Genomic DNA, 13,966 nt, shown 5'->3' with positions numbered 1-13,966 from the left:
GTATAGGAACCATATTTCTGAGTGTTATTACACATTAAACAGATTTTTGTACTGCCTGTGTATAAAATAATGTTCTGCCAACTTCCTGCAGAGCATGTGCTAAAGGACATAGATGCAGATTAAATAAGAGCTCTTACAATGGTGAACCTTGAGGAAACCCCCAGCAAACTTGCTTCAAATCTGATTGGAAGTCACTGAGTGCTTGCATTCTATTTGTTAAGAATGAGCATGTCCATTGGTGCAATGTCCCTTGTTAGAATTGGGGTTTCTGGTTGACTAAGATATGCACCTAAGCGAGAGAGAACTCACTACTTTAGACACCCAAGATAATCCCTGCTCACCTCCTAGGTAGCTTGGCAGAGCAGTCAGGCTTATCCCAGAGGCAATGTGTAAAGCCTTTCTGCAACACACAAACACACCAGTGACACACTAGCCACACTACAAAAGAAACTCCACACAAGGTTATATACAAATATCTAATACATTGTATACAAAGCACATAGATCACAATCACATAAATTCCTTTGCCAACTAGGCAATTGTCATGACATCACATAGATCATAAATCACTTTGCCAACCAGGCAATTGTCATGCAATCACAGTTAATTCATACAGTAAATACCTATATGTTGCATACATCATCAAAATATGATAAAAACATCACCTTACAACATTACTGTACATATCCATACGTTTGACTCAATATTCTGGCCAGTAGAAAGCATCCAAACCTCATACATCCATGTTAGAAAACATATATGCAGCATGTAAGAAAGAAACACATGCAACATCAGCAGATCACCATAAGTCCTCCATGGTGTCGAAATTATGAAACCATGCTATAAACACACACGGAGCGGTACCTGCGCTCCTATTATATGGTATCCGGTGTCCCTGGTCTCTACACATAGGCTCCCGGGCCACCTGTCTACCTACGACAGGTAATATGGTAAATACCCCTCCTAATCAGGACCACAATCGGGGACTCCACCCAGTGTGGGGAATCCTGAACACTGCCCCAGGTATATCTCCCAACATGTGGGGAGGGGGAGAGACACACACACAGCCTGTTGCAGCAGGGAAGACCCTGCTGGGCCACTGCAATAACCGGTGCCTGGCAACTACTGACACTGCGGGCTCTCCCACTAGGAGAATCACATAACTGATCAACAAGCCCTCTGGCTTGGGGGCTCCATGTGTACAGTTCAGAGTGTCAGCTGTGGTCCCTCGGACCGAGATGGCAACTGTGGTGGTTCTGGGTAGCTCAGTGTTGTGGCGCGGGGCCTCGCCGAGGAGAAGGCCACCGTTGGAGTACGCCACCGTCGGAGTAGACCCTTCTGCTCTCTCACCCTCTGGCTCTCCTCAGGGTCACGATTGCCCACAATATGGAGTGAAGCATCTGTTGGTCATCACCCCTGCACCCTGAGGAGATCTTATTCTCTGGAGAGTGGTGCTCTGCAGCACGCCCTCTGCAGTGGGGGTGGACTCTGGTGAGGGACTGGTACCCTCTCCTCTTGATACAGGGAGGCTCTGCAGGTGGACACTCGCTCTGACCCTAAGCGATCCCACATGATCATGCTGATCCTGGGGGCAGAACTGCCCACTCTGGCGGCACTGGGGGCTCTTCGTTGCCTCGGCAATACGATGTGTGAGAGCAGGTGGTCCAATTTATGGCTTACCCTGCAAAGCCCCAGAGGTTCACTGATCTCCTTTCTGGGAGGGGCTCCATCCAGGCAACCAAACTGTTCCTCTGCTGCACTGGTCCTCTGTAGTGCACGCCTTCCCTCAACTGAAGCTCTCAGCACGCTTAGCTTCAGGGACTAGCACCAAAGAAAATAAAGCCATGCGCTAAGTTGTAGAGACAAGGGGCAGAAACGGTACTCCTTGGAAAGCACTTACGGCACCAAGCCCAGAGTGCAGGTACTACCTATCCAGCACAGGGTCCTTTTGGGCAGGTCAGCGCAATAATTAAAGTCCCGTGGGGGTTCCTCCTGGCAACATAGCAGCTCCTTCTGGCAATGTGTAGTTTGTACAGCCAGCAGCATCTGGTTACGATTCCACGCAGTGTCTAAAATCATGGGGTCAATGCTCTTGCACTTATACTTACAACGACTTTGTTCTGGGGCTACTCCAAACAAACTTCAGAAATGCCCAACACTCCCATTCAATCCCCAGCCTTTGCTTCAGACACACTACAGGCGGGCGGAGACACCATTGTGAAACACAGGCACAGCCCTATTTAGGTGCTGGTGACAACTATTCCCACCACTCTAAATTCAGACCAGGTCTATTCAGCCTGGCTATGAGTCACCCAGGAAAGGCAGGACACATTTCAACCCCCTTGTGACTATCTAGAGTGAATGCACAAAACAGGCCCTTGTAACTCTAAACCAGAGGTTGCTTGGAGTCAGGCTGCAAAGCACAAAGAGCCATAAGCACACAGAAATGCCCACTTCTAAAAGTGGCCTTTCTAAAATAGTAAAAAAGAAATCCACTTTCACCAATAAGCAGGATTTAGCAACACTCTTTCAAACATACCAAACATGGCCACGCTAACCCTTTCATATTAGATATTACCACTGAAACATATATCAGGGAATTCCTAATGCAAACCGATGAGAGGAGCAGCCTCACAGCAGTGAGAAACCAAAGAGGCTGTTTATCACTACTAGGACAAGCCACTTCACAAAGGCACATGTCCTACCTTTTACCTACACAGCACCCTGCCCATTGGGCTACCTAGGGCCTACTTAGAGGTGACCTATATATAGTAAAAGGGGAGTTTCAGACTTGTCAAACACTTTAAATGTCACTTCACTCTGGCAGTAAACTTCACATGCAGGCCCTGCAGCAGCAGAGGCCAGAGACAGGTTTTAAAGGCTACTTCTGTGGGTGGCGCAAGCAATGCTGCAGGACCACTAGTAGCCTTTAATTTACAGGCCCTAGGCATATAGGATACCCCTGTACAAGGGGCGTACAAGTAAATTAAATAAGTGTAGACCAATCTTACCAAGTTAACGGGAGAGAGCACATGCACTTTAACACTGATCAGCAGTGATAAAATGCCCAGAGTCAAAAAACCAACAAACAAAGGTCAGAACATACACAGGAGGAAGGCAAAAAGTTCTGGAATAACCCTGCAAAAAGGGCCAGGTCCAGCATCCCTTTAATGGATATGTTCTCCAACCTACCTAAAAGAGTGAATAGGTGACAGTGTTGAATGTAGGAGAAAGGTCTATAATATCACTGTGCCAACACTGCTTGCATTGGATATCTTTCTTAAAATATCTACAGGGGGGAAAGATTCCTAAGATGATTACCAAATATGTTCCTATCTGGGGGTGGAATCCTGTCTGGGACTCATGGACAAGGCAAAAATCCTCTTCAGGCTCGGGCAACTGAGAAGCCACTATTTTATCTTGTAATTTAGCAGCATAAGGTATTAGAGAGATTTTTGTGCCTTTTGGATAGAAGAAGTCTTTTTTCAACATGGGCTTGTAATTACAATTTTAAAGGCTTGAGAGAAGTGTTTAAAATATCATTGAGGCTCAAAAATGGGGAACAGGGGAATTGCCGAAGCTAACCACATGGGGAGCCGACATGGACGATGCCATGTTTTCGGAAAGGTCGGCCTTCATCAGGCGGGGTTGCCCTCGTAAATGGAGTAAAGTATGGGGGGCGTGGAACAAATTCAGGGGTGACATCTGTGACCTCCCCTCAGATCAAGATAATGATGCCTCGGACTTGGACTGATGCGGGGAGGCCCAGGGGTGTGTGCGCGGGGAGGTGGATATTAAAGATATATAGTGGTGGGGAAATGCTTCCTGAGGGGTTGTCTCTGGGATTGCTACTGCACTGTTCTATATTGTGGAAAACTGTGTATTCAACTGTTGTTTTGTACTGCTGCTTATTAAGAAAATAAAAAACAAATAAAACAAAAATATATATATCATTGAGGGTTGAGGAGATTGTGTCTTTCATGGTGTAAATCAATTTTGCCATATATGTGTCTAAGGGAGCACCAGTAGACTTACTCTTTGAAGTTATGCAATCTTCTCAGTGGTCTTAAGTGGAAGCACTTTGGCATTTTCAACCATGTCAAAATCCTGAATATTTTCTACTTTCCTGAAAAAGTAAGTGGTCAAAATGTCTGCTAGAGTTAACCTCATTAATTAATTCAGTTGGAGATCCATGAGACTCTGTATAATATAGTGTACTGACAGATGAAAAAGTTCAGGAGCAATTGTTAGGAAAAGACTCTAAAGTTCTCAAAAATATCATTTGGGATATTTTCATCTCCCACAATGGTATTAGTTTGGTACATTCTTTTCCTACTCTCACTAAGTGATTATATTTACTCATTTGTGTATAAATGATCTTGCTCTCAGGATTGTATCATGAGTAAAATGTTTTTTCCAGTTTGTGTAGGATAACTGCTAGACCGGTCAGCCTTAAGATGGTCTCCTCCCAAACCTTTTGTCTTTGCCCTCCACTTGTTGCTGTAATTTGTTTTTGTTAGACTTCGGACTCCGTGCAATTTACCACTGCTAACCACTGCTAAAGTGTTTGTGCTCTCTCACATGGAAATATTGGCATATATCTGATTGAAATATTTAATTTACTTATAAGTCCCTTAAAGAGTGGTATACCAAGTCTCTATAAATTAAATGCTACTAGCGGGCCTGCAGAAACCTCATCTGTCACACACTTAAGTAGCCCCTTAAAACATGTCTCAGTCCTGCCATCATAGCCTGAAAGCAGTTTCAAACTCCTCTTTTATTGCTTATAAATCACCTCTTGTCATGCACTCACCTGATTCCAACTGTTGCGACGGCACTGGAGCCAATACTGGACCTCTTATCCCTCTCAGGGCCTAGCCCGTTCAAGGAACTGAAACTCCTTAAACAAAGCGTGGCCCCATGGGGAGGAGGAAGGAGGGGGGTTAAAATTTAAAAAAGAGAGACTTGTGGTACTGGATCTGCTCTGCAGCTGTGCAAAACAGCGTAACAGGATTTGTCACTTATGAGACCTACCTTTGTGATACAATGCCCTGGAAATAACAAGAGGAGGCAGTTACCATCAGTATACTAACAAGTCTCTACATACAATGAACTTGCATTAACTTTAGTGACACAAACGTACAGGTTTCGACAGCATCTCGGCATAAGAAAAGAATAACCAGAATCACTGACTGGAGTGTGGCATTTCTAGGAATAAACTGATTTTGGTAAAATGTTCATAGATATATCAAAGAATCTGAAGTGCTTTTCTAGGCACTACTGTTTATCAGAGAAACACAGAGCTCAAGAGTTAAATCCTTGCGCAATACAGTTCTAGCGCCAAGATTGTAGGGAGGGTCTAGAGAATAAACACACAACACAAGCAGCACTAGAGTAAATCACAGAGAGGACATGGAGTAAAAGTCTATCGTCTTTGAAGGTGGGATACTCAGTCCTGTTTACTACTGTAGGAGGTTTAGTGCGCACTAACCTGATATCAAGTACTCAGCCTAATTCTTCCACTTGACTGAAGTTCGAAGAAGATATCGAGGGAGTTGTGTGAGGTCCAGAGTAGCTGTGGAGGAGAGAGCAAAAGGAAGACATCAAGGGAACAGGTGCCACGCGATCCAACGGTTCAGATGGACTTTAAGGAGACTGAAGTGCTTCTCGTTTGCAACAGTATTCTTCTGGTGAGTGGGAAGGGTGAATCTTGTTCCGCAGGGAGAGAGTTTAAGCCACAATTAGAGTTTGGCTGGGGTTTATGTACCCTCTCGAAGGCTCAATGGATGTAGCTATATTACGTGGGGCACATGGTCGTCTGAAAGGTTCTCGAACCTTGGAGAAAACAGGTGTTAGTTCACTCTCTTTGACCTTACAGAATGGGCAAGTGCAGCTTGTTGATCGGAGACAAATTACAGGAAACAAATGTATCGTATTTGTTCAAACATGCATAATGGAAACTAGCACCAAGGCCCCAGTAACAGCTGGAACAAGGCTTGCCATTGGCTAACGAGATTCTGGGGAAGCTTGCAGGTATTCAAGCATAATGGAAATTATGGATGCTGGCGAAGCATTGATCATGAGGGTGCTGAGGGAACAGCAGTTTTGACGGTGCTGGGGAAACTTCGTCACGAAGGTGTAGGGAGACATCAGTTATAAGGGTGCGGAGGGAACATCAGTCACAATATCATATTGTGCCTTAGAGTAGCTAAGCGCTTAAGAAATGCTAATTAAAAAATAATAATAATGTGGGTCCCATGATCACTGTGCCACAGGACTCAAGCTTCACTTCACTGACATGGCCGAAACTGCTCTGGGGTTGCGCGTGTTCCCATTTAGAGGGGGCCTGGTCTGGCAGTTAATGTTTGACACTTTCTATTGCAGAGGGACCAAGGCTAATTTGCACACGGCCGGTGTCTGTCCAGGGTGGAATAGTGGGTGAAACAATGATGAGCTGGAATGCGGGCCCGGCCATGTCTAAGATTAAATCAAGTACTTCTTACTTTTCATGGTTCACGGAATAGAAATCCATAGTCTCAAAGAAGCTGTTAGAAAAGATTGCTGTCACCGTCTCTATGAAATATCAGTGTGCTAGCCCAAACCCAATCATAGTTTTTCCAGAGTACAGCATAGCATTTGGGGGTATATGTGCCATGTGCCTCACAGAAGGTATGTGGCTCTGAGTTGCTTCAGCTGATCGTGACTCCTCCTTCTCCATGCACAGTTGGCATTTTGCTGCTTCATAGAGCAAGTGATGCGTGGCTGGTCCTCTCATGGAAAAGGGTCTATCTTCCTGCATCAGAATGAAGCGACTGAACCAACAGCACAAAAGGGTGCACCGTAATGAGAAAGGTGCCATTCATTGACTACCCACCTTGTTTTATAAAAAAAAGGGATTCATTTACGAAGACACATAAACTCCAACTTAAGAAACCCAAATAATGGAAAAGAAACACTTGCAACATTAACTGCAATGACCTGACATCTCTCACCAACAATTTTCTATCGCCACCAGCGGACCTGATAGATGTCCATGACCTCATAACCCACTACAACAACGCGATGACTAGCATTTGTGACACAGTGGCGCCCCTTCAACTAAAAAGGCCTTCCTCTAAAGACTCCAAACCTTGGTATAATGGGAGCCTAAATGGTCAACGACGCAACCTAAGACTAGCGGCAAGGGCCTGGAGATCCGCACCATCTCTAGAGCACCTTAAACAACTAAGATCAAGGAGGAGTAATTACAACAAACACATCAGAATCTCAAAAGCTAATTTCTTCAAAGATCAACTAAACAATGCTAGAAATTGACCAAGAAAACGATAAAAAATGGTCAAACTTTAGTCCGCTCAACATCATACCGACTCCTCAGTAGGCCCCAACATGAAACCTAACTACAACACATTTGCCACCCACTTCTTGGAAAAATCCAAAATGATAGAAAAAGAGCTCCATACAGCAAATGAACAACTCTCATTGTCGCCCCCACCTAACTCCAACGTGCCACAATCGGCACAAACACCTATGCAACATGATCTTACCCTCAAAAACTATGCATCCTGGAACACTTTTAAAATCCTTGACGAAAATGACATCCTCAAGTTAGTAACAACACTCAAACCATCAAACCACTTCTGTGATCCGCTTCCTGCCAACATCTTCAGCAGGATCAAAACTGCTCTTATACCTATCTGGACAAAGATAGTGAATGCATCTCCATCGCAAGGAACCCTTCCAAGCTGCCTCAAAGAAGGACAGGTAACCCCCATTCTAAATAAAACTACAGTTTACCACACATTTCCAGATAACTACCGTCCAATATCCACTATTCCTTCACTAGCAAAACTACTGGAGAAGTGCGTCCAGTCCCAACTATGCAACCATATAGCCCAATTCCACCTCATTGACCAGTTCCAATCAGGCTTCAGGCAGAATCACAGCATGGAAATTGCCCTGACTCACATCGCCGATGACGCACGTACAGTACTAGATCAAAACAAATCCTGCCTCCTAGACCTATCATCAGCCTTCGATAGGGTCGAACATAACAGTCTACTGGACCTACTTGAACACAGAATGGGTTTATCAGGATCTTTGCTAAAGTGGTTCGCCTCCTTCTTAGACACACAAACTCAAAGAATCAAGATTAACGAATCGCTATCCTCAACCACACCGGTCACCCTGGGAGTCCCTCACGGTTCCGCCTTATCTCCTACCCTCTTCAATCTACTCATGGAACCCTTAACCGAAATGCTGAAACTCTCCAATATCCATTACCACATGTATGTGGATGATACTCAACTATACCTAAAAATATCCTCGCAGGATGACATTCGCCTACTCAACACAACTTTACAAAAAACCCACATCTGGCTGACAAAAAACCACCTCCAACTCAATGCAATGCAAATGCAAACCTCGCATTATCGATTCCACAAGATCACTGGGAATAATACTCGATAAGAATCTCAACATGAGGGAACACATCAGCACAGCCACCAGAGAAGCCAACTTTCATACGAGCAGTCTCTGAAAACTAAAACCCTTCCTCAACGATAACAACCTAAAAACAGCCATCAATCTCTAGTTATACGCAGAATAGACTATGGAACTACAACCTATGTGGCTTGCCGAGATCCAGTCTGGCTCCTTTAAGATTTAAGAGCCTCACTCAACGCGGCTGCAAGACTTGTCACTGGTTCCAAAAAGAACAACCACATCACCCCTGATGTAAAGGAACTGAATTTGCTCACTTATGAGGCAAGAGCACAGCAAAAAATTGCATGCATGACACACAAAGACTTGCACCTCAACACACCAAAGTATCTAGCCAATGAACTCGAATTATTAGGCAATATCAGAACTCTGAGAAGCATCAACACCTTGCTATTGAAACCGCAAACATTTAGGAAAAAGAAAACCTACACACACACCTTCTCTCGCCTAGCACCTAGGATATGGAACGTCCTGCCCCAAGCAATCAGACTGAACCCCTCCACCACTTCCTTCAAAAAAGAAGTCAAACTACTTCTAATGAATACAACTCTCTCCCTATCACAGTCCTGCTGTGAGTTGATACCAACCAGAAGCTGCTCATCTACCACGATGCATGATGAACTCTAAACGAGAATGATTAACACAATCCTGACCTTCAACTATAACCTACAACACATATGATCTCATGTTAGATACTCATTTATATGTGACTAGCGCTCAACTCTTCTTTTGAAGTAACTTTTGGAAAGTGCTCTGATATCCTCATTGGGTCTAGTCCGTGCTATATAAAACATTATAGATAAATAAAAAAATAAAATGTATCAAAAACCTGTGTTTTCCTTTATTTGGGGGGAGTGATATAGTTACTATCTCAAACTGAAAATTATTAGCTTGACTTGTCAAAAATGAACTTTGCATGTTTTTATAGCGGCGCGGCAGGGGAGGGAGTTGTAAAATGCAAAGTTGTATTTAGAAGTTCTGTAAATCGGCTCAGGGGGAAGCATCAACAACCATAAAAACCACAGCATGGGAACTCATGGAAAAGGCAGGATCCCCTCTTACAACAATCTTTGGGTTTGTTTTAAGGCCACATGTCTGATATGGAAAAAAGGAGAAACATTACAAAATGTAATTTAGAGGCATTTGAGGCAGGAGGCAGTTTACATATCAACATCCACACCATTACAGGAAACGAATTTTGGAGTTCTGTGACCTCAAAAAGATGGATTTTCTCTAGCCTTGTGCCTTTATTATTTATTGACAGAGCTCTTCAGTGGCTATCAATATTCTCATAATATTCAATTAAAGTTACTTTAGCCCACATATTATAGCAGTTTTTCTTGAAGAAAAGAAGGAAACGTTTATTAGCACGAAAGTGTCCGTCGGAGAAATGTATGTAATGAGTCTGGCAAATGCAGAGTATGCTTTATACAAAATAATTATTTGATATTTTGCAGTGGAATAATACTTTTTTCTGGCTGTTCTTTTCTCTCATGAAGCTCGTTGAACATTATTCCTACAAACCAGATGGTCTGTTGAGGGTTCTCACATACCCGTGTCCACAGCCAGGTGTAAGAGCCGGTGAGTGTTCTTTTGAAGTATTCTCTAGAATTTTCATATCTTCAAGGGTAAGCCACAAATGGTATGAATAATTATGTTAAATAGATAGAATATATATTTATTTAGCATTTTAACCTTATATATAGCATTGACCATTTCCTTTCTTCTACTTGAATCAAAGAATAATTCTGTGCATCTATTTTAACCAACATGTGAATTTAATTTGTAAATTATTTGGTCATATTTGTATACAATTTATATTGTTTAATTATATCAAATTGCAGTAGGCCTATTCAGTAATCAGCAGAGCCTCAATAGCTAATGCATGCCATAACTTGTTTTAGAGGAGCTCTGCTTAAGGTACACATGAACGTGCAATTGCAGCAGCTAGAAAACATTTTTCTTCTTTAAGCCATATCTTTTATCCCGTAGATTCCGCGCACTAGCTTAGTCAGATAGTTAATGTATTTATAGTATAGATTAAAAATCATTCACAATAAATAACTCATTCATTACAAAAAATGTGTTCAATTCAGTCAATGAAAACTAATTAAAATGACCTTAAAGAATTAGGTTTCCAATACAGAGATGATCAAATATGCAAATTGTTAAAATCAATATAACCTCCAAGACAGACTATTTCTGATATATGCTTGAATTCAGCTTGGTCATATAAGCCCATGGTAATTTGTTAACAGCTGTAGGCAAATATATGCAAATCTAAAAAATGCTGCGATACACGCAATGAAGTTATTACATGTACCATCAAAGCATCATGACTTCTCGTTTAGATCTGCACCTCGTTTCTCAAAAAATGACCAGAATATTTCTAGCTGTAGTGGAGCAACTCAAGGCAAAGACAAATTGTGTTTTACTGTTTTGTTAACCTTTTTACGTAGAAGCCAAGTTCTCTGAGTTTACCCAATTTATTCCAAGCGACTTCAACCTATGAAATCGGAATGTATAGTAGTTGCAGTCTTAAAAAGTAACATTTTATTTTCACCTCAGGAATACTATCAGGATAGGGCTGTCTCTTTTTGGTATATGTATAATGCAAATAACTTGATTATTTATAACCAGCGATAAATGTAAGTCGTTGGAAGGAGAAGAACTTTACATTTTGGATTTTAAGAGGTATTTGCTGTGAGCAGCATTCATATAAGATAAACAGGAAGGAAGATGATGAGCAAAAATACTATTACTTAAACATTTTACAGTTGATGACAGGGTTCTTTTTAAGAAGATATCCTCATAAATAAGGTGTTTTAAGGAATTCTCCTTGGTACTACACAGCTAATCGTATAGTTAGCACAATGGATAGCATCAAGACTGCATAGGAAGAAGGACCACATTTACAATGTTTGGAAGGTATGAAATGAAAAAGACAACATAGACATTTGATGAAATGTTTGTCAAGAATAAACTTCACAATTACGTGGACCGGTAATCTGACCAATCAAGCCCCTTTTGAACCCAGATCCATCGCCTCGAGGGCCCCACCTCGCTCCTTCAGCTCCCTGTGCTCTGTTTTCACTCCTGTTTTCTCTCTATTCTACTCTTTTTTCACCTCTGTGACCTGTCAACTTAGTGCTGCTTGCTTTTGTGCTTCTTTGTGCTATTCTGTGCACTTTTGTGCTTCTTTCTGCTATTTTTTGCTGTTTTTTTCTCCGTTGTGCTACTTTGCTCTATTACTTCTTCATGCTATTCTTTGCTCTTTTGTGCCGTTTGTGCTATTTACTGCTATTATCTGCTCTTTCAGGCATTTTGTGCTTGTGTGTCTTTTCTATTTTGGGCTTTCTGCCTCCTCTGTTGCACTCCTCAAAGCACTCCGCCCCTTCCTGTGTTCCTTCTTGCCTCCAGCCTCCCTGCTCCTTGCCTGTGCCCCTGCTGCATTCTCCTTCCCATCTCTTCTTCCCATGCTGAGGTAGCCCCGCCTACAACCACACAGAGCTGCTTCCCCTCCCAAGGTCTACTTAATGATGGCAGCTGTATGCCAAATTCAAGCCCGTCTGTGCCCATCCACGTTTATACCCATCCCCGCTCCAGGAATACTAGTCCAATCAGCCCCCAGTGGTATGGTGTGCCTTTGATCGCTCGACTTAGGAAGCCTCTCCCCCCACTGCTGACATGCTGCAACACGGTAGGACCTTTCGCCTGTACCCAGTGCTGGGTTATCTGTAGCAGCACACCCATACACACCACTCAAAGCACCAGCAACACCACCAACCCCTCGTCTTAACACCACTAAACACGCCAAACACACAACCCAACAGTTACCGGCATGCATTCTTCTCAACACAGGATCTCTCAGCAAACACACTACTGAGATCTTGATCTCCTTAGCAAAAACACACTAGACCTCATTTTCCTCACTGAAAAATGGCTCAACCCCACATCGGCATCAACATCGCCCCAACAGGCCAAAAGATCGCACAGCAGGCCCACCTTCCAAAGCCAGGAGGAAGAATTGCAAACTTCCACAAGGGTACCATCAAATGCTCTACATACTTGGAGACCAACACCTCGTTCATGAAACACATGCACTTCAAACTGCAGATCAGCTGCACCTTCTCCATAAAGGGAACCCTTGCCTACCAACCACCGAGACCGCAAACCAACTTCAGCTGCCACACCACAGACTTCGTAACCCCTTCCCCATCACCTCAAGGGACTTCGTACTACTCTGCTATCTCAATTTACATCTAGAGGACCGAATGGACGGGTGCTCCACAGCCCTTCTCAAAAGCCTGGACAACATCGGACTCAACCAGTTCATCACGGGCCCAAAGCGCATTGCAGGACACACACTGGATCCAATTTTCACCACCAGTTACCGGATTATATTCAATTCCACCTCACCACTCACATGGACAGACCACTCCATCATCCATTTACAAATCTCCACAACACAATTCAATGCACCTACCAGCATCAGCCTATCAAATCCCAGCTAGGGAAAAATCTAAGAAGCAAACAAGTGGTTCAACGCCTTCAAAATGGACCAACCCAACATCACCAACAACCTCACTGAGAGCATCAGCAACTTCAACAAATGGATCAAGAACTGCACAGACTTCCTTGCACCCATCAAGGCCAGCAGACAAAAAAGTGCCAAAAAACAAACCAGCTGGTACACAGACGATCTCTGAGGATCGAAACATAACTGCTAGAAAGGAAATAGAGAACCAGCCTCAAGACCAATGCCAGAACTACATACAAGTTGCACTCATACGCTGCCAACATCTACTAAGAAACACCAAGAACCGAGTACTAGCTGAATTGATTGAGAAAAGCACCAACAGCTGCAAGGAATGTACTTCATTATTAAAGAATTCACAACCCTTAAGGCCATAGTCAACAGCATATTCCACTCACAAGAACTCTGCAACAACTTATCATACTTCTTCCACAGCAAAATAGCAAACATCCACAGTAACTTGGAACACTCAGGTAAAAAACTATTGGCCCACATCTTGCCTCCCTTTTTCTGTAAACATACTTGAAAAGCACATGAACACTGCAAATGAAGAGCCAAATGAAGTGTTGGATGCTGCGCAATTAGGTTTTAGGCCGCTCTGGTAGTGGCAACCGAGGAGCAGAGGAGCATCCTGGATAATAGAGGGAAGGCTATGATGATACTGTTGGATCTATCAGTAGCCTTTGACACCATGAGCCACTCTGCAAAGTAACTGAAACTGTGCTCCGCTTTAACAGCTGTATGGGCGCAGTGGGTGAGTGGATGAATAAAAACAAGCTCAAGGTCAATTCTGATAAAACTGTAGTTCTCTTTGGTAGGGACACCACCTTTAGGAACCATTTGTGGTAGCCTCAGACTCTGGGCTCCCCTCCTACCCTGATATCCCCAGTTGGGAATTTGGGGATGATTTTTTATTCTAATCTTTCGTTT

At 43.2% G+C, this 13,966-nt stretch overlaps 1 protein-coding gene across 12 annotated transcripts in view; it reads left to right on the top strand.

Annotated features, from left to right (window-relative positions):
* The window catches only part of SYK (spleen associated tyrosine kinase), a 430,546-nt gene that overhangs the window by 233,252 nt on the left and 183,328 nt on the right, over nucleotides 1–13,966 (top strand). For all 12 annotated transcript variants that reach the window (XM_085632733.1, XM_085632731.1, XM_085632724.1 and 9 more), the window contains one exon: nucleotides 9,999–10,080. In XM_085632733.1, coding sequence (XP_085488859.1) covers nucleotides 9,999–10,080 — 82 coding nt within the window. The remainder of the gene's footprint in view (nucleotides 1–9,998; nucleotides 10,081–13,966) is intronic.

This window comes from Triturus cristatus, chromosome 2_1, assembly GCF_964204655.1.
Source record: "Triturus cristatus chromosome 2_1, aTriCri1.1, whole genome shotgun sequence".
Taxonomy (NCBI): domain Eukaryota; kingdom Metazoa; phylum Chordata; class Amphibia; order Caudata; family Salamandridae; genus Triturus; species Triturus cristatus.
This window is presented reverse-complemented; position numbering and strand designations above follow the sequence as displayed.